The 22,209-nt window shown below is 39.3% G+C and overlaps 1 protein-coding gene across 4 annotated transcripts in view; it reads left to right on the top strand.

Moving 5' to 3' along the window:
• The window catches only part of LOC128031527 (protein quaking-A), a 66,885-nt gene that overhangs the window by 5,716 nt on the left and 38,960 nt on the right, over positions 1–22,209 (top strand). For all 4 annotated transcript variants that reach the window (XM_052619822.1, XM_052619820.1, XM_052619824.1 and 1 more), the window contains exon 2: positions 10,531–10,673. In XM_052619822.1, coding sequence (XP_052475782.1) covers positions 10,531–10,673 — 143 coding nt within the window. The remainder of the gene's footprint in view (positions 1–10,530; positions 10,674–22,209) is intronic.

Genomic DNA, 22,209 nt, shown 5'->3' with positions numbered 1-22,209 from the left:
TGTCTGGTTAGGACACTGTGATTTCTCTGAACAAGTCCAAAACACATTCTTCAGCTTTTGTGTGTTGAAAAAATACACGTCAACATTGTGAAACCAAGAAAAAATATTCTAGAGCAACCATTGATTATTTCTAGAGCTCTTAACAGATATGAACAGCTGTTTCACTCTGGGCTTATGATTGAGTGTGTGTGTTCTAAAGACTATTCACTGAAGCTTAGTCACCTGTTGTAATTTTATCATTCCACTACACCCAACTGTGTGAGAGAGAGAGAGAGAGAGAGAGTGGGGGGGGAGAAAAATTCTGGTTCGCTGTTGATATTATATCGGCCTCTGTCAAACACAACAGAGGAGCCACCGCCATCCCCTGCGCTACACAAACCTTTGTCTTTGTCTTCTATCTCCTCGTTATGCTGCTGCATTTGTGCTCAATTAGCTCTTTAATGTGTCAAAAACAAAAGTGCATCATGGGAGAGGAAGACTGTGCTTTGTGTGAAGGGCTAGCATGCTAGTGGGGTCAACCGATTGATTGTGTGCACAGAGAGCGCGATGGCAGGGTCGAACAGAACCGGGTGGCAGAAAAGAGAGAGAAAGAGACATGGAAAGACAAATAGTGTGTGTTGTGAATGAGGTCAGTCTGCATGGATGGGGTGGGTGATAGTCTGTGTGGCTTCACAGGGTGTCTGCGCTTGGACAATGAAGCTTTGTGTGTTCAACATTACCCACTCCCACACACATGACATCACTGCTCTGGCATACGGGATATGACCTCGGTAACAGTTTTCTGTTTGAGCCTTTTGCACCACCAGTGTGTCCAGCACAAAGCTGATTTTGTGAGCCTCTGCATTCTTTCACTTTTTAAGCATTCATTAAACCTCACAACAGTAGCCACACAAAGCTGTTATTGACCATAAATGAATTTGGCTTTATGGCTGAAGTGATTTGGATAAGACTCAAATGAACGTCTCTGTGTAAGCGTAATCTCATATTTATATATTTAAATCTCATATGTATAAATGTATCATTACATGCATCATGGTTGTATTGTATCATGGTTTTTATAAAAATATTAATCAGAACTTAATATCGCAACTGTATGCAGCATTGATAAAAATGTTACTTGATCACCAAATCAACATATTAGATAGCTGAACGATTGTGTGGCATTGAAGACTGGGGTAATGTCTGCTGAAAATTCAGCATTGCCATCAAAGAAATAAAAATAAAAAAATTCAAAAATATATTAACAGGCTCAACAGTAAGGATTTTTTTCACATTTTTACTTGCCCTGCCAATGTTTTCACTAACCCTTCCACACACACAAATTTGCTGTTACCATTGTTTTTAAAGTGTTGCATAGAATAGAATGTTTTGAACGTTTTTAGTATGTTACACTTTCTTTTCGAAAACCCCGGGCTGTTGGCCCTGAGGAAGCACTGACGAGGCACGATCAAGCCCCGGAAGTGACAGTGGAAACACGACTGGCCCTGGCACGCACTAGGACGTCCGCTTTTGGCCCTACACTGGAAACGTGTCTATTGTGTGTTCCGCTCGTGTACCGTTCATTCCATCTTGGGGCTCTGCTCTGCTCACTGATAATAATAGTTTTGTAGGATTATACATTATTTGGATACCAAATACTTATAAGTTGCATCAGTCCAAAAATACGTCATGACGAGGAAAAAAAATTTATAAGTCGCACTGGACTATAAGTTGCATTTATTTTGAACCAAGACAAAACATTACCATCTTCAGCCAAGAGAGTGAGCTCTATGCTGCTCAGTGTAGGCTACAGGAGCACTGAGAAGCATAGAGTGCCCTCTCACGGCTGTAGACTAATGTTTTCTCTTGGTTCATGACCAAATGAATTTAGTCCGGAAAATACGGTAATTAGTTAATATTGATAAAAATAAAATATTGATATTTAATATTAATGTAACCCTTTAAATATGGTGCTCTATTAATGTAGCTTATTAACTAACATGAACATTTATTACAGTATGAATCTTAATGTTGGTTAAAGAGATTAGTTGTTCACTGTCAGTTCATGTTTATTCAGACTGCATTAACTGTTAACACGCACAACTGATGATTTTAATATTAAATGTTGAAATTGTCATTAAGATTAATATTTAAACTAAGACGTTACCTTATGTGTTACTAATATTTATATAAATTCTGTCCAATTTTGTTACTTTTAGTAAAATGTTGTGTTTTTTAAATTCAGTATCATTAAAATTGTTAAATGTAAAAAGTCCCTACTTTCTTTCCATTCTCTCTGCATCTTTCTGTTCCTGTCCTTAAAATCATCATCAGCTGAAAGCTGGTGTTGGTCAGTACTCATTCTGACAGATGCTGAGTCAACATTGTGAATCAGTTTTTTTTTTTCCATGTGTTTTCATCATCCATATAAACAGCTCATCTTTCTTTTGTCCATCTAATTCTGGAATTTCAATCCTTTTATTTTATTTTTGTATTTTTATTTTATTGGCGGGGGTTCCCTTGGTTAAATAAGCAGATCTGAATGCACGTGCTGGTGATGTACATCTAATTACAGGAGCACCTTTACTGATGAGATGTGCATGAAAATCGAATTCGATTTTTTGCACAGCCCTAATGCACTATATTTCTGTAAATATTTGTTTTTTATTTTAGTTGCTGTAGGCACCCACATTTTAATTACAGAACCTCAGGGTAGCGCTGCTCTCTGATTGGTCCTTGGATTTTGAAGCAGAGTTTCACTTCAGAATGCCAATGAACTGGTTTTACACATCTGCTGATTTGCACTGCATGACTGGAAAGTTCCTTGATAAATATCTACCTTATCGCTCTTGGTACAGGTTTCGTCTTGTGACATGGGCGGCACAGGATTCAAAAACATTAGATTGAACCATCAGTGCCGGAATGAGAAACCTTCTATAATATACTCCTGTCTCGCTCTTTAATTTAATAAAATTGGTTTAACATGTTTTCAAGACTGGCAGACAGTCTCTTTCCTGTCACGTACGGTCGTGCTTAGGCTTGTCAATGAGCTTCTGTTGTTGTGGTGCTGTTACCCAGTGTGCTTTGCTGTCATTACTACTCCTGTGAAGGATGGCACTTCATGTTGTCTGCCATCCTGTGTCCCTAGGCATCTCTTATGAGATCACTTACATGGTGAAACTAGCACCTTGAGATCTCACTCTCTCTCTCTAACCTCTCTCGTTCACTGGTGTAAATGGTCCTTGTCATTGGCTGCCCTCATTTCCTGCTAATTAAAAGCAGAGGAATGCAGCCCTGCCACTCCGTCTCGCACTGTTAAAAGACAGAAAAAAAGAAGGGTTGATGAAAAGGAAGAGAAGTTCAATGCAGGCACCCAAGCTGGTGGTTTTCGCCTTGGCTAGCTTTTGACAACCACATCAGAGACCAAACCACAGGATCAGATCAGTTCTGCTCTCCTTGATTAGTGCTAATATTTGCGTTTTCAACAACGTTATTATGTTATTTAAAGAAAGACTTTGGATAAGTTTAGTTTTAAATGGAGAAGGGAACAAAGAAGCTCATTTTGTTCTTGTTTGTTTCAGGAGGATATGGGGGGGTGTCCTGTCCAGGAGGGAGGAGGTGTTTAGTTATCTACTCTTAGCACATTTACAGACCGGTTCCTTCCTTCCTGCTTGAGCATTCAGTTCTTCCTCTCATTGTTTAGCAAGTTTACTTCATTTTCTGTGGGTGGGGTTAGCATTTGGAAGAATGAATGGATAATTAGATGCCCGACTTAATAATCTGCATACTAGTCTTCAATAAAAACCATGGTGAATAACTTTTTTGCATGTAACCTGTTACTTGTCTGATACAGTTCATGTATGTCATACTGATCTCACAGGATCTTCTTGTCTGAACCGTCACACGCTCTCAGGAAATCTTGAGCACTCTGTTGATGGTCTGTTAAAACATTGATGGCTTTTCCTGTCTGCACCAGTTTAGTATCCTAAATTTACTTCCTGTTATTCCTCCGATCCACATCCTGCTGAAGCTACTTTGTGAGTCTGTGTGCGCACAGATGGAGTACAGTCAACAGTGAATTAAAAAGTGAATTATCTGTTCATTTGTAAATCGTATAATCAGTTTCTCTTATCTCTGTAGTACAACCTGTTTAATTCCAAAAACATCTGCTCTGACTGTGTGTGTGTGTGTGTGTGTGTGTGTGTGAGAGAGAGAGAGAGATATCGAAGTCCTTGAAGTGTCTTGAGCGGTCTCCTCACCTGTGTTTACTTGCAGTTTTTGGAGTGTAGGTTAGTTGTTGTTACGGATTTTGTAAGAAAAAATTGCACCTCCTGTTCCCATATTTAATTGCAACTACAAGCTAAAAGCAAAAAAAAAAAAATTAAATATAACCATCAAAATAAATAAATGGGGAATTTCCTTCAGGAGTTGACCAGGCCAAAATAATAAACAAAAAAAATAAGCTTCCTTATTTTAAGACCTCTTTCCTAAACCCTAACCAAAATAAAAATAAAATAAAAGTACAATATATTAACCTAACTCCCTAACCCAAAAACAAAGATCAAAAAGGTTTCAATAAACAAAATGGCGTCAAACTCCTTAATTTCTCCCAACTCTATATTTACAATGATATACAAACTGTTTACAAGATCAGGCAAACAGAGTTAAAAGGAGAATCCAAATCTGCATCATAACAAGCAATGGGGTCATAATACCAAACAGTTTCAATAAACAAAATTTTTATCTCTTTCAAAGATCAAACAGAGCTCACTCTTAATAATCAAAGTTCAACTAAGCGCACACACAGCCAAAACCCAACAACTCTTTCTCTCTTCCTCTTCTCTCTGTGCGGTCTCTCCCTTTGCTCTGATCTGGGAAAAGGAAATGACATCAGGGCTTTTAAGTTGTGCCTTTTCAAATGCACCAATCCAGATGCAGGAGCCAATCAACATCATACCTGGAACACTCTCAAAACAAAAGAGGCAGAAACGAGAAAACAAAACAAAGGGTTGTAACGGGCTGACAGATAAATCGTGGATAACACTAAATGTCGCGTGAATTGTCCTGTCTAGTGGGATTGATATCGCAAAGGCTGCCATTTGTTTTAATGCGCAGCTTGTCCATGAAGCACATATCTTTGATCAGTAGGAAGTGCTGCTCCATTTGAAATCACTTTTCAGAGTTTGAGTCGCTTATTTACATTTTAGTCATTTTATCCAAAGCGACTTACAAATGAGAACAATGGAAGCGATCAAAATCAACAAAAGAGCAATGATGGACAAATTTATAATGTGCATTTGTAAAAGCAACACTCGTCAAACTTCATCATTATAAATATACTTTCTTACCATGAAAAAACCTGAGAAGGCTTGAAGAACAGCAATTGAAAGATTCCCATTATGCGTGTTATGGTACTACTTCGGCGGGACATATTTGGAGTTTCTACGGCTTTTAGATGCAGCAGCATTCAACCACACTTCACAATATTGTAATGGAAAGATGTGGTGCTCTGGTTTTATTTCCCAGCATTCAGTCTCTGCAATAACATTGTTTAAACTACAATCTGACCGCTCAAAAAATATTTATTTTGTATCAGTTGTTCAACAGCATCACCATGGCTGAATAGCGATAAAGAAAACGCTTGTGCATTCATGTGTATTTTGCTGGATCGGTCGAGCTGTGTCAATTCTTTTGTTCCCCACTGTCCCAAACTCGCCTACCTCTGAACAGACCAGCTGTGACCAGCTTCTTCTTGTGACCATAGACCTCTTGAAGCTGTTGTATTCCCTGTGCCAGCATATGTGTTGGGTGTCAGAGTAATCTACAGGCTGTAGTTAGACACTGCGCCCTGCTGGGTGGCCATTTAACCACCGCAGCAATTGTGTTGTGCTATTGTCCTGAATTTTTACCCAAACCCACCTTCTCCCCAGCAGCTATATAACCCTGCTCCATATCATCAAGTGTGACAAGCCTCCCTGCTAAATTTAGCTCTTCATAATGGCTCTGTGGAAACCTGTACTACAGCAGGACAATCTGGGAATGCACAGTGAGATAATGTAGATATCGGAGTGTAAGATTGTGTGTTAGGTCAGGGACCAGATTCATTCCACTACTAATGTCCAGCTATCGAATCTTTTAATCCTCAGTCTTTCTGATATCATATAACTAAGAAACACCTGTTTTTGTTGGCAGGGACATGTGTAATCTTTGTGACCTGTTGGTTATTGGACATGTTGTTGCTCTCTGAAATTATCTTCTGCCTCTGGAATGCTTTTCTCGTCTACCTCCTGCCCATCTGATGATGTGTTGAAATTTCTAATACAGTTGATGTGTTACCTCATGACTGGTGAGGTCTGCAGATACACTAGCCTGACTAGCAAAATCGCTAGCCTGAAGTACCGTGAGTGTTGTCTTTCAGTCAGTCTACTAAAATGTATTACTGTCTCAGTGTTTCCCACGGACTTACACTCTATAGCCGCGTTTCCACCGCAGGAACTTTACCCAGGAACTAGGGACTTGGTCCGGTACTTGGTGTGTTTCCACCGCAGGAACCAGGAACTAAATAAAAGTTCCGGGTAAAAAATGCCCCCCAGAAAGTCCCTGCTGGCGAGGTGGTACTTTTTTAAAGTTCCGGAACTTTCGGGGGCGGGACTTTGGCGCTAAACATGCTGATTGGTTGAGTTCACTCAGCATTGGTTGAGTTCAACCCCCATTTATTCGGATCAACATTTTCTAAATATTACTGTTATTGTGTCATGAAATGTAATTTTAAAAGTATTTCAGGCGAGAATGTAGTTGTTTGAAACTCAAATCTGTTGTTTATTTATAAAGACAGCGCCTATTTAAAAATGCCGATCTCGTAGACGGTGAGCTCCACTCGATCAGCGAGAGCACAGTCCTCATGTATCCGCAGAGAGCAGCCTCTCCTGGGATAGACCTTCTGATATCTCTTTAGTGGTTAAACATAAAATATAATTCAGCTGCGGGGTAAATCTAACAGGTTTTCTTTGGTCTGTATTCAATTTATCTATATGTTAAAATGAAAATAAAAAGGCAAGTCTATATAATATTTCTTTCATTGTAATGGCTGCATATACACTTATCCCTGAACTAAGTACATTTCTGCAGCTGTTATTATGTTTAAATGAAAATGAAAGGAGGCAGTGGTATTTTATATCCTATTTCGTTTTATTGTAAATATACTGAGGGGAAAATTGCAGTAGCCAAAGCGATCTGAGTTCAACCACCATTTATTCGGATAATTTTCAAATATTACTGTTATTGTGTCATGAAATGTAATTTTAAAAGTATTTCAGGCGAGAAGTAGTTGTTTAAAACTCAAATCTATGGTTTATTTATAAAGATCGTGCCTATTTAAAAAATGTGTTTCGCCGATCTCGTTGACGGTGAGCTCCACACGATCAGCGGGAGCTCAGTCCTCATGTATCCGCAGAGAGCAGCCTCTCCTGGGATAGACCTTCTGATATGTGCCGCTGGCTCTGATGTGTCTTTAGTGGTTAAACATAACATATAATTCAGCTGCGGGGTAAATCTAACAGGTTTTCTTTGGTCTGTATTCAATTTATCTATATGTTAAAATGAAAATAAAAAAGGCAAATTTATATAATATTTCGTTTCATTGTAATGGCTGCATATACACATTTCCCTGAACTAAGTAGGCTACATTTCTGCAGCTGTTATTATGCTTAAATGAAAACGAAAGGAGGCAGTGCTATTTGATTTCATATTTCGTTTTATTGTATATATACAGTAAGGAAATATGCAGTAGCCAAGACCAGCTGACTGAAGTTATCAAGTACGCTGCTGTTTATAGATTTACCGGACTTGCGTCGTCGCAGACATCACACTCCCGAGACGAATGCACAAAGTCTGATCTAAAGTCCAAAATCAGCATACTTTTTTTCTTTTTTTTCTTTTTATCAGCGGTACTTTGTATTGAGAAACGCGTGCAGACCTACGTCACCAGTCTATTTGCCTAATCTACCCGGTACTTTACACCGCGGTGGAAACGCAGAAAGCAACAGGTCTGGGGGGGGGGGAAAGTTCCTGGGAAAAAGGTTCCTGGTACAAATGTTCCGGGTAATTTCGGTGGAAACTATCTGGGACTTTTGAAACCTAGTGGTTTTCCTGGTAATGGCTGTACACCAAGCAGAGAATCTTGTCAGTAAAGCCGGTTCCATGATTAGTATTAAATCTCTATCACCTGCTTTCAGATGGTGCAGCGTTTCGTAGTTCACTGACAAGCTATGTAACATCACATTCATTATCGCAGGCAATTCGATCTGTGATGATTTACGTGTTTTTCGCCTAATTGTCAGTGAACTACGGCTCCGTGTAGTAAATGCCGCTCCGTCAAGCTACAAGATGCACTCATGCAATTAATTGCACAGTCCTTATAGAGTTTTACTACTAATCACGGAACTGGCTGTACTGACGAGATGCGCATGTCAATTGCATGTGATTAATTGCACAGTCCTACTTTTTATCATGGGTGGGTGCTATACCGCTGTAAATAGTTTTGTTTAATTTGGTAGGCTTTGCAAGTTTTAACACATGATGATAAAGAGTCGAGGCTGAACGTTTTTATCCTCTGTGTGCAACACCATACTACTCAGGCATTGGTAATCAAACACACAAAGCATCGTAACAGACCAAGCTAATATATCCCAAATCGCCTACTCCAGTGGTTCTTGATCTGAGGGATTGTGTATATTCAGCAGACTATTTTGCTTATCACCCTGCGTTCCCCTCCTTATACTACTGTTCAGAAGCTCAGTGTTTTTTTTTTGTTTGTTTTTTTTATATATTACAAAAATGATGATGTGGATTGAAAGGGCACATGGTGAGGAATGTATACTGTGTGAGCCTGGCAGAAGATTTAAATGAATGCATTCTTTCATGAGCCATTTCTGGATGAGTCGAGGATATATATATATTTAATTCCTCCTTTTACTGTAAACTGCTCACTTGCAGTCAAAGAATATTAAACATGCAGACACGGGGTACTTTTACTCCAGCGAGCCAGAGGAAAAATCCTTCCTGCTGTAGTGTGGAGGGAGAGATGCAGGCTGAGATGGAGGAATGAAAAAGATAAGGGTGGAGGAATATTAGGTTGCACTCAGGTCAAAAGAGAAGATGGATTGAGTTCTGTAAATGTGGCTAATATACTTGCAGCAGCTATGTCATCACTTCTGGGGCTCATTGCATGTGTGAGAGAAAATGTGTTGCAAGGTTCCAGCCTTACGTAGGCCATAAGCTGCTGCTGTTGTTCTGATCTGGGTTTTGCATCACACTTCAACCCCTCCCAGGATTCTGGGGCCCCATGAAACACCCACACACTTAATATCAGTGATGTAGGCCTCCTCAAGTCTGTTCTTCAGTCAACTTCAAGATATCACACATTAGTTTACACTTCAGAGAATGCTGCGAATCCATTGTCTTCTAAATGGACTGCTGTGTAGCTGGAAACTGCAAGGGTATTTAAAAGTGATATTCCATGTGGCCAAAAATGACTCTTAGATGAGTATCCAGCAACCAATGAGAAATTTAGAGAGATTGGTCCGGTTGTTTGTTAGGAAATCTAATTTGCACTATTCCCACTTGATTTCAGACTGACCTGGATCTTACACTTTTGGTAGTTGTCAAACGCTCACGTCAGTTTTCTCTAGTGTGTAAGCACTTAATTTCTTGATCCTGCTCTGAGACAGTTGACGTGTCAGTGCAGATTAATGTTTAGTAATGCAGAACCGAGTGCAATACATGCAGACAAAAATGAAGAAAATTGTTACAATAATTTTTTTTTTTGTCTCTGTTCACTGTTTTGAACTTCATAAATTACATTTTAAAATATAATCAAATAGAAAAATTTATATGAATGATTTGTTGTGTTTTAGATCAAAGGTATTCTTGATGAGACTTCTTAAAAACACATTGTTTTCTATGAATGTACGCACACCGGCGGCGTCTGTCTGCAGTACCCAGCTACGTCGTGTTGTACTTTACGAATAGTTGTAGATGCTGCGCTTCTCATCTGGTGTGTTACCACCTTTATTGTAGATAGTTCTCAGTGTCTAATGCATCTCTATATTCCACAACAGGTCTGTGATAGCTGCGCCATCTGGTCGTTTCAAACTCTTAACGATCAGCTCATTTAGGTCACTAGGTTTTAAAGCATAAGACACTGTGTGTGAGGGAGGGAATGATCATGAGGGTAGGCTTTGTGTGTGTAAGCGTGACTGGAATGGACATCCTGAGCTTAATCATGTTTTGGCAGCAACAGTTTAACCTCATCTGGAGCTGCCAGCTATGAAAAATTCCGTTTAAATGATCTCACTGGGTGCATGTGAGTTCCTCTCGCAATGAAACTTCATAACGACTGTTTGTTCTTTTCTCTTGATAATAGCAACGGAATTTAGGGGGAGGTGCCCTGGAATGTTGCATTTCACGTCTTTTTGTCTTTTTTGTATTTTTCCTCTCACTCATCCGTTTCTGATCTGTTTGTCTTTTTTTTTTTTTTTTTTCTACCTGCAGAGATAAACAGAGTGAGGAAAGACATGTATAACGACACAGTGAACGGTCTGGTGGACAAACACCCCCTGGAGTTACCAGAGCCAGTGGGACCCATCATACATCTGCAGGAGAAACTCTTTGTACCTGTCAAAGAGTATCCAGATGTAAGTTTCAGACCTGCACTTTCTACATTTTTCTGTTTTATGATGCTGCTGATCTTTTTAGAATCAAGCACAGCGATTGACTGTTACTGTAGTGACAGATGATTGGCGATTATAGTGTCTGAATCTAGAGGTGAGAAGGTTTACTCAAAGGTTCTCTAGCAGAGGGAAACATGTTTGGGTGTAAATAACGACTCTCTGCCATAAGCTAGTTCAGCAGTAGTAGTTTTTATCAGTCCCCTGCAGGGAGCTTGGAATGGTGTCAAAATGCCACAGGCCATGTTCAAGTAGTAGAGTGGGATCTTTTTGGAGTTTGTTCTATGTTGAAGACAACTGTTTCCACCTGTGCACACAAGATGTAGCTTGACGTTTAGATGATCATGTTTGACATTTCTCTCATATTCCCAGACAGATTCACACACACACTGGTGGCCCATGTCACACAGGGAGCAATTTTGCTGCCTAATTCTTCTGCTTCATGGACAAGGGAGAGGGGAGGAAAGAGAAAAAGGGGGTCAGCAGAGCATGAAATGCGTTTTCCCTCTTACGGCCCTGATAAAGGCCAACCCACCTGTCTCAGCGGACCACCACACACACACACACACACACACACACACACTGTAACCCCAGTTTTCTTTGAGTCTGAAGCGGAGTTAATTACGATTAAGGCTACGGCTTTGCTTATCTTTTGCAGAATGTTTCTTTTTTTAAATTGGCATTTGCTTTTAAGCACTTCCTATAATGATTGATGCTGTGCTTGAGAAATAGATTCACCTCTGTTTGACCTGGAAAGCTGAACTTTAAGGTAATTTTACTATAGATAAGAGGGTACTGTAAGGAATGATGCAAATTTGATCAGGGGAATTTTGAAGTTTAGGTGTTTTATGCTTACCAAGACTGCATTTATTTGATCAAAAATACAGTAAAACTGAAACATTATAGTTTTTCTATTTTAATATTTTGTAAAATGTAGTTTATTCCTGTGATGGCAAAGCTGAGGGCAAATTCTCTCGCATTCTTTTAGTTAATGTATATAGATGTTTAAGTGTGTGTTCATGTGACGTCTGTCTCAGAATAGCTAGAACATCTAATGGAAAACATGGCTGACCAGTATAGAATGAACACCACAGCTCTGTAATGCTATGGAAAAAATAGAGTGACTGGCTGTGTGTTCGAAAAAAAAGAACGAGGAGGACACGCGTGTAAACACACAGACCAGTGTACATAGAATCCCCAGCTGACCCCTCAAATCTGTTTCTCTCTCACGGTGTTCCCTGAAAGTCTTGCCTCATTATTCTTCCCCCTGGTGGTTAGCATGAGTCACTGTTTCACAACACACAGATGTTTCCACCCTAATGTTCTAAACAGGCAAGGAAAGGAAGAATAATTGCAGCCGTTTCTGAGCAGGGAAACGCTTGCATTTATTTCGCAGTCTCTCTGATTTGCTCTATCAGGCAGGTGACTTGGCTCAGTCATCCAATCAGCATCTTGACTGAGAATAAAGTGTTCATGATTCGTGATCTGAAGGTTTTGATATTTAAGTAATGATGCCTTTCAGTCAGCTGGAAGTTATTTTATGGTGTTTCATAACATAAACTTGCTGTATATTAAACACAGTGGTTTGACACCTGATCTAGTTACAGTTCCAGGAACAAAGAGAGCTTGCTTTACATTTTGAGCTCAATGCGCAATTCTAGATCTTATACTGTAAAATGTTATTTTAAAGGGAAGTCTAATGGTGGAGAGAGGTCTCGTTTAAAGTGTCGAGTGAGAAGGCAAAAGCTTTCAGGAAGAACTGCATGTAGGCTCATCCACCAAGGTCAGACCCCTCATTCCAGACTAAACATCCAATCACGCGCTATTGCTTTGAGAATAAATGGAAAACAGACCCTGCTTTTAAAATAAACTGACCTAGTCCTAGTCTTCTGTGTGTGAGACTGTTTTCAGTGTTTTTACATTTTGTAAAAAAAAAAAACATGATTTTTACGACTGTCCATACATAGAAAAAATTACAAGGGGAATAAAATTAACAATGGAAAGGACATTGGAAGAGAAATGACATAGGTATTAAGGAAAAGATTATAAATAAGTCAAACAATGAACAGGAACCAGAACCTTCAGAACATTTTTGAACGCACTCCAGTAGCTGCCTTGTATATAAAACTGTCTATATACAGTAACAGTCTTTCTCTCCTGAGCTTTTCAGGTGGAATAGACTGACTGGTAAGAAAAAAAAAAGGAAAAGAAAAGATGGCTGACAGACCAGGTCTAGAAGTGACAGTTTTCCTTACCGCCCCACCACTCTATCTTTGTCTTTCCTCTAGTCCTGAGTTTCAGTGAGACGTTTATCTCCCTTTCTTCTTGGAAAAAAAATCCTGTTACATCATCTGTCTTCTACGACCTGCTTTCTGCTGTAATGTTGTGGCATGTGTGTGTGTTGGCCGCACACTGAGAAGATGTCTGTGGTTTATGTCTGTTGCCATAGGGGTGTATAAATCAGATTTATTTAGCTGGTTGCATATTGTAATTTTGTTCACATGCCATACAAACATCTGTACAAGTACATGCAGACACATCTGCATAAGCACATATTTGTTTGTGCTGTGATCCAGCCAGTTCCTTTCCAGCTAAATTATCTCTCGTGGGTGCATAACCGTATTATTCAGGCTGTATGTGTGCAGTTGAAACGTCTGATCTTCTCTTTGAGTTTTAAAGGCCACTTTCATAAGGTGATTGAACACAGTTGTGTGGCCGCAGTGTGTGAAAACAACCAACCTATAAAATCCACTCTCATTCCCAAAAAATCATAAACCTTCTCCTCACAAGTAATTCCAGATTAAGATGACACAGTTGGTGAAAGTCCTTTCCATTTGTGATGCTCTCTGCCCTATTAACATAAACACAGCCCTGAGTGAGAAGCAGCGGTCCGCCATTACTGTTGTCTTGCTGTAGCAGCTGGAGAAACAATGTCAGTGCCAAAGACCCATAAAAAGTGTTGTGTGTTGGGATGCACAAAATAACATACCATTTGTAAACAGTCTCCATAGACTGCTAAGGACATGGTTGTTACATTTTATTTTTGAAGGAAATGTCCCAGAATTTTTTTTTTTTTTTAGTGCTATCATTTTACATCGGACAACTGCCTCACAGATGAGGGTCAGTTCAGGGCTGGAGTTGTACAAATATTGCTTCTGAAAGCGGGATCAATACCAATGCTTTGTGCGCAAATGTTAAGGCTCCAGAAAAAGTTAGCATTGCGCATCTTTTGTTTTCCAATAATGTTGCTAAAGCTAACATTGTAAATGCCAGTTTTCACTAATGCTGTATTCACATGCTACTAGAATGATCGTGAATAGGAATGTGGTAGTTAAATTGCATTGGAAGCAATGTGTGAGGTCAGTAACACGGTCACTGTAACACCGGTATGCCGCAAGCATAAGCTCTTGAACTCTCGGAGAAGGGTGCTGGGTTCTCAGGTTCGCAACAAAACCCTCCCGCGGAGTGTTAAAGTAGCCTAATTCCAAGGGAAAACCGCAGACTTGTCAACACTGGAAGGGAGGCGGGAGCACCAGCTCATTTTCATTTAAAGGGGACATACACACAAATAGGGCTGCAAGATGTGTCGTTTAAGCATCGATATTGCGATGTACGAATCCACGATAGTCACATCGCAGGATGTGCGATGTAGGCTGTCATAGTTGATCCGTTATTCATTAACTGTATGGGCCAGAGAGAGAGAGAGCGCGAGCGCGCAGCCGGCGACACACTAGATGTGTGGCGCAAGCGTCTCAGCTGCGTGGCGTGTCTGTTTTTAATTCGGCTCCCATGTTAACAGGTTAGAGCTTGTAGACTGCCTGTGTGAGACACGCGGCTCGGGCCGAGCGGAAAACGTGTGCATGCTAGAAATAAAACCGACGCCTATTTTTCACGAGACACGCAAGCGTGCTGGAAGCGTTTTCAGGCAAAATACAATAGGAAAATTTTTATATGTCATTTTGTACACAGATTCATATTAATTCATGACACTTAGATGTTTGAAAGTCTATAGGTTGACATATATTCAGATATAAATGTAATTTAAAAAAAATAATAATAATTATTGATTTTCAAATTGCACCTGTCACCGGCATGAGAGAAAGAGTCTGCGCGTGCCCGCGAGAGAGAGAGCCCCGGCCGCACGCTAAATGTCTTCAAACAACACAAACGCTGTCTTGCTCTCTCTCCCTCACGCATAATAATCAATTGACACGATGGTGTCGATGTTTAAATCATTTAAAAAGAGAATGTAAGTGTGCTCACCCCGTTTTTGTTTGTAAGAAAAAAAAATTAGTTTTCATATCTCAATATATATTTCAGAAAAATAAAATATCGCAATGTAATTTTTTCCTAATATCGTGCAGCCCTACACACAAATAAAGCATTTTGGCTCATACCCTAAACGTGGCAATTTCAAGAAGCTATAAAAAAATATCTCTGGGGTATTTTGAGAGAACTTTGCATACACACTCTGGGGACATCAGAGAACAATTTAAAATATTGTATCAATGTATTATGTGGCACCTTTAAGAAGTGGTCACCTCTGGATTCTGGCTCACTTAACACAAGCAAACTGTTTGTTTGCAATCAGCCCAATTAAGCAAGCTATAAATAGTAATCTTTCAGCTGAGAAAGGTGGAGTCTCCTGTCTAACGCTGGGAATTTGATTGGATATGAGAGAGAATGCCAGTGGACCCATTGGGGAGGCAATATTGGGGTTTGATAACTCGAAGATCGGATTGAAGCCCCCAGTTTTAATTTGCAGGATATTCCTGGGGCTTTTGAAGTCAAAGGACTCCAATCGAGCCTCTCAAATGACATCTAGCCATTTCTGAAAAGCTCACCGATTCATCAGAGGGGGCCCGCATGCACACATGGATCCCTCGTTTTCTGTAGATGCGTGCCTTTTCATTTCCCTGATGTTTTTTCTTAATTGCCATTTTTACATGCAGATGTTTCTCTTTTTTTTTGCATGCTCTCAAAAGTGTAGTTTAAAAATTACAGTATTGTAGTTCATTCGAAACATTTTAAAAGTAAGTTATCCTGCAGAATGTTCTGGATTTGATGGAAAAACACCATGATGCAGTTGCAGTTTAGGCCTCAAAGTCTCGGTTTCAAACCTAATGGTAGAGATTTAATGAAGCTAAAACAAGCTACAGAAAGAATCATTAGTATTCAGCCTACCAATGTGTTGCTGTCTCTAGCACCAAGATGGCAAATTTGAACATAAGTGTGTTCCAACATGCCTGTGTTGCACAAAAGTACCGTCTATGTAGGCAGCTTGCTAGGTTTTGAAACTAAGCCACTGTGTGTGTGTGGCTGATGAATTTCTGAGACTGTAATTGGGGGCCTCCGCAGACAGGCTTGGCAGGTGGACTAGAAGCCAACAACATCTTCAGGGATGCATATGAAAGTGTGTTTGTCCAGTGCAGTGGGCTGACTGAGAGAGGGGGGGAGAGATTACATCCTCACTATGTCCTCTGCCCTGTTTAGCATGATTGTGTTAATTCAGACACAAATTACATTTGCCTCATAGAGAAAGAGGGCAGGGCTGACAGTCAAAGCAAAGTGATGCATGTCCATATCCATAAGAAAAGGCGTTTTCTCTTAAGGGGGGGGGGGGTGAAATGCTCGTTTTCACTCAATATCCTGTTAATCTTGAGTACCTATAGAGTAGCACTGCATCCTTCATAACTCCAAAAAGTCTTTAGTTTTATTATATTCATAAGAGAAAGATAGTCTGTACCGATTTTTCCCGGAAAAACACGACCTGCTGGAGGCGTGACGTGTGGGCGGAGCTAAAGAATCACGAGCGCCAGTAGGCTTTTGCGTTGAGAGCATGTGGAAGCTGTGACATTACCGTGAGGGAAGAACCATCATCCAAAACAAACCATGGCTAACAGTCAGATTCAGCCGTTTATTTATGATCCAGAATCAGATCCCGAGGCTGAAACTGAACGAGAGCAGCAGCAGCAACGACTCGCTCTGAGCGGGGCTCGAACCCGGGTCTCCGGCATGGGAGGCGGATGCACTAACAAGGAGGCAGAGATATTTTAAGCAGTTTTACTCACCGCCTGTGGTTCTATCACACGATCGTGACCCTTTTTCGTTGGGACTGCATTATCCTTAAGAAATAAACGATGTGCAAATCCGTCGTCAAACTGGGCCTTGTTTGTAAAACAAGCATCTTCGAAATGCAGGGAACAAACACAAACACTTGCTCCAACTCCATTGATGCTCTGTAAAAATAAACTCCATCCACTGGTCCCTTAATGCTGTTTTTTTTTTGGTAATCTGTGCAGGGTTGTCTTGAAAACACACTCCTTTTGTGACTTTTCGCGACGCTCTCACTCTGCTCAGTGAATCGCTCTGATCAGTGAATGTCTCTGCTCTCAGTGCTCTGCTATACGGGAGCGCGCGCTCTTCCGGAAGACGTGCCCTTAGGACCCATATAAGGAAATTCCGCTCCATCTAACGTCACACAGAGCCATACTCGAAAAAAACTTTCCGAAACTTGTGACAAACTGGAAGGAGTATTTTGGGAACAAAAATACTCCTTCAAACGTACAACTCAATTTTTGAAACTTTGTCCATGTTTAGCATGGGAATCCAACTCTTTAACAGTGTAAAAAACTCAGTATGCATGAAATAGCATTTCACCCCCCCCCTTTAATATTAGCTGTACCAATCACCTCTTCATTGTAATATGTTGTTTCTTGTCTGGATGTCTTGTTATATGTGAATTATTTGCGTTGTTTAGCATTCAGGTAAAAAAAAAAAAAAAAGTACTTTTCCACAATTACATTTTTGCTCTTGATTTCCAGTATTGCAGTACTGTTAATATTACTTGCTCTCAAATGATAAATCGTTTATGCTTTTGCTCATTTGTAAGTTGCTTTGGATAAAAGCGTCTGATTAAATGTAAATTGAACTGTAGCTTTTAGTAACACTAGTCATCTGTTAAACCACCTGTTTACAGCACCACCACTGCGCTCATGTGGCTTTTGTTTGCTTATATTGTGTTATTGTGTGTCAGGACTAAATGCTGGGAGCTTACAGAGATTGATTTTGCTCCTGGTATTTAGAGGAGATTAAACAAGAGAGAAAGAGAGGTAACTAGATGAAAAAAAAGATTTATATTAGGGATAACAGGCTGCCTCTCTAGCTCTCTTTCTCTCATCCATCCATCTCTCATTCTCTTTAGAGAGAGTAATTACTTTGCTCTCAAAGGAGTCATGTCATAATGTTTCAGATTGGATTTTCTGCCCTCCAAATTATTGCACATACACGCGCACACACACACACACACACACACACACAGAGAGAGAGAGGGATATAGAAGAGTGGAGAATAATTTACCGGCTATAAGTTTTGGACTGATGGATTGCTGTTATGCGACTTGTATTATTCGGTTTGGATTATATAATTTGAAACTGTCTTGAGTGTTTGTTTTTTTTTTTTTGTATGTGTGTGTTCGCGCATGTGCACATTTGTTTGTTGGCCTCATCAGAAATCTTTGCGAAAACCCTTGATCTGTCACACTGCAATAATATGATCAAATGATTAAACAATCCCAAGTGCTGATATTATTGTGACTGGCAGAAATAGTATTAGTTATAAATATTTTCCTCTAGTTCTATTACTTCCACATATGGATCACAGAAGTAATAAAACCTAAGTTCCAGAAGATCTCTTATATTGTCAAAGGCATCCAGCTATGGATCTAACTGAATAAGAAATGGAAATGTTTTGAATGATGACACACACAGACAATAAACATTGCGGCAATATATAGTTTGTGTTCTTAAAGCCATCTGTATTTATAATTTGTGTAAAATTATAGACTATAATATATTTTAGGTGTAGAATATATTTTCTGCTTCATTCTATGGTTCAAACATTTCACTGATGGGACTTAGATTCACGAACACACACACAGAGCCAATTCAGAGATGAATAAAATGCACAGAACTTATTTAAACGCAAAACTGAATAGAAAAAGTAAACCAACTAAGAAGCAAATATTGAACCATGGATGTTGTACAGATTTCATAGACAACTGTCTAGTGTATGATGGGAACGGACACTTTTTTTTTTTTTCTCCAGACAGTGGTCATATCCAGTCAGAGGATATCAAGCACATTTTATATTTTGAGCTGGTTTTAAAACACACATTATTAGATGTGTCATGCATCTCCTAGTAACTAAAAAAATGTTTCTGCTTGAGTTTCTTGTGTTTGGAACATCTTCAAAGTGGTAGTGTGCAATCCTTATTCATTTAGTGTGTGACACTCAGTTTTTCCTCTGTATTCACTTGCATGTATATTGCCTACTCTTTATACTTCTGAGTCTTGTGTGTTCCAGCCTTTACTTATGATTTTGTAAACAAGTCCTGAAAAAGAACTGGCTCATAAGTCATTTGTTTATTGTGGGTAGCCAGCAGGGACAGCTCAGTAGAAAGATATGTTGTCTATTTATAGTCTTTATATTCTTATGTGGCACCCAATACTTTTTCTATTATCACATTCAACTCTAACTCTAACTGTAAATTCACTACTTGGCTAAAACAATTTTACTTTGGTGCTGATAAATTCAGTTGCAATACAGGTAACCCTTTCAAAGTGTTTTAATTGATTGTTCCATTTGCATCAATAGAAGAATGGAGACACCCAAGAACCGTTAACGGTCATAAATCTAGTGGTTTTGGCATTTTATACATTAATTAAAAATAAAACTGTTTCTAAACTTAAACCAGATTCTATTCTCAACCTGACTCAGCTGCCCGTGTAGATGAAACTGTTCCTGAAGTCTGCCCCCACCACATTCATAAAACCAGTTTAATTAGCAAGGGCATCCGATAGGTTATCTCCCCTCTCGCGCTCTCTCTCTCTCCCACTCACACTCAATTTCTCTATCTCTGTTTCTCTTTAGATATATGGTATACAGATTAATCAAACGATATGCTGAAACTTTTGATTGAATTGTTTATGATGAAATTATACAGAAAACCATGCAGAGACAGCAGCAGAATGATCATGGATTGTAATGTTTTTCTTCTCTCTGGAGGATTGAACTAAATGTGATGCAGAGAGTGAAAAAATGCAAATATGGGGCATAGAGAGAGTGAGGGTGTATACAGGGATGACTAAGGTAAGAAACGAAGTGCTGAATAGAGGATGTGTAAAGCTGCAAAGGAAGAGGGAGGTGAGGCAGAGGTGATGCTGTGTGCTGACACCTGTTTACAGAACCAGCTGAAAAATAGAGGACCGAGCAGAATACAGAAGTGATGTGGTGAGAGAGAAGACTGTTCTCTGACACTTTTCTTCACAACTCCGGTGACAGATGTGCTTACACTGTGGCGAGCAGATTGTTATTTCTGTGTGTGTGTGTGTGTGTGTGTGAAGACTGTGTCCTGGGAGGCCGCAGTTGGATGAATTACCTCCGTTTTTTTTTTTCCTATTCTTTTTCCAGCTCACTGGATTAGCTGTTTTCAGCACTCTTCCTCTTCTCTCCACATGAGCCCTCTCTTCTGTTTTCTTTGTGTTGTCCAAAACTGAATGAAACCTCGACTAGTAAAGCGTTTAATGCAGTACTGTACTTTCCTCACTTTTTTCCATCTGCCTTCAGCTGATAACAGTATGTAAACAAATAGGGCTGATTTGAGTTCCACTAAACTAACTTAATGGTGCTTTTCCACTGCGTGGTACGACTCTGCTCAGCATGCCCTGGTCTGCGTTTCCATTGTAGTTTAGAACCGCTTTAGAGTTGGTGGGATTATTCTCATGTCATTATAGTTGTGCCGCCTCTACTGCCGCGACTCCTGAAAAACTTTCATTCTGCGTCACCCCATCAAGCTTTCGCTGGATCTGATCCTCTGCTATCAACAAGAGTATTGTCTGTACTTCCTTAACAGACAACGAAAAAAAAGGTGCCCTTGTTTGAAACTGTTGCATTCGCTCCTTCACTGGCTGTGCTGATTTAAATCTAGCGGGTTTGTCGCATTTTGCAAGTTCATTTGCGCAGGTATTGCTGATTCTCTCCTGCCAATCAATGATCAGTAGAGTTTACACAACACATTTTGGTAGCTGAACGATTAACTTGGAACCTCAACTGAGGTGGTACTGAAAAAAGTACCATGTACTTTACCCAATGGAAAACCCACCCAAAAGTGAACCGTACTGTGCCTTACCATGCAGTGGAAAAGCCCCATTAGTTACATTGTTGGTCCCTGTTTTTCAATTTAAAAAAAAAATATTTTTGCAGTGTACCAAGTTAGAAGGTCCCAGTGTAATTTACATCATAACACCAGCATTAAAAAAGTTTGAAAATAACTTGAGCTCAAAACTCACTTTCAGTAAGCAGCGAGTGTTTGAAACTTGATCCGATGTGGATTATTGCCATACAAGGCAGAAATATTTATAAGCGATGCAAAAGACTATGGCAAGCTAGGCATTAACGTTACCATAGTGTACATGTTAAATGTGACCACTTAGAGAATAAGTAGCTGACATCTGATTTCTTCATCACAATCGTGTATTTATTTAGTAACATTGTATCTTTTATAAGTCTTGTCTTAAAGAGTTAAGCTCAGTGTAGCCTGTGTCATAAAAATGTTTTCTGTTCGGGAGCTTTTATAAAAATGGTAATTCTTTCTAAATTTGATGTATATAGGCTACTGATGTAAACAAGCATGCATGAGGAGCACATGGGGGAACACGTGAGAGACGCGCATTAAATAACACATTCTTAAAATCAAAAGTTGCAACTGTTATTTAATGAGATATCATGAACTAAGAACGCAAACTTTTTTTTTTAACAAAGATTAATAACTTCTGTTGCAAATGTTGCTATTGCTCATTGTGAATGTTAATGGTTAACTAATGAGGTCTTATTGTAACGTGATACCTATTGGTCTTACTAGTTCTTTTGAACATTGATTTGTGTAAAATTTAACTGTTTATTTTTCTATATTGCTTTGTGTTTAAATGTTCAGTTATTTTTGTTTTTAAAAAGGTTATTTATCCTGTTATACTGTATTATGACCCCTTTTTGAAACTAAATTTTAATACCGTGATAATACTGGAACTACAAATAAACTGAAAGACTCGATTGAATTAAGCAGGTTATGTTCATAACACTTTGTTAAAACACTAAATTAATGATAAATGTTTCACTTATTATATAATATAAAACACTGATGCTTTTGAATTTAAATATTGGATATATATCTTGTTTGTTTTTTGATCGCGCTGGTTCCAGTGACTTATTTCTTTTTAGTTTTCTGTAGGGCTGGGCGATATGGAGAAAATCGGAGATTTTTTTTTTTTATTATTCGATTTCCGATTTTTTGCCAATTTTTTTTTCCCCCCTACTTAAGGAAAGCAATAAGTAAAAACAGCAGACAACTTAAAGCAAATTTTGCTTTTATTTATTCAAAAGTATGGCTGCTCCGATCACGATCGGCCGATCGTTATGCGCATCTCGTCAGTAAAGCCGATTCTCT

This window comes from Carassius gibelio, chromosome A17 (assembly GCF_023724105.1).
Source record: "Carassius gibelio isolate Cgi1373 ecotype wild population from Czech Republic chromosome A17, carGib1.2-hapl.c, whole genome shotgun sequence".
NCBI lineage: Eukaryota > Metazoa > Chordata > Actinopteri > Cypriniformes > Cyprinidae > Carassius > Carassius gibelio.
The sequence above is the reverse complement of the archived record's forward strand: the minus strand, read 5'-3'. Positions and strand labels throughout refer to the sequence as shown.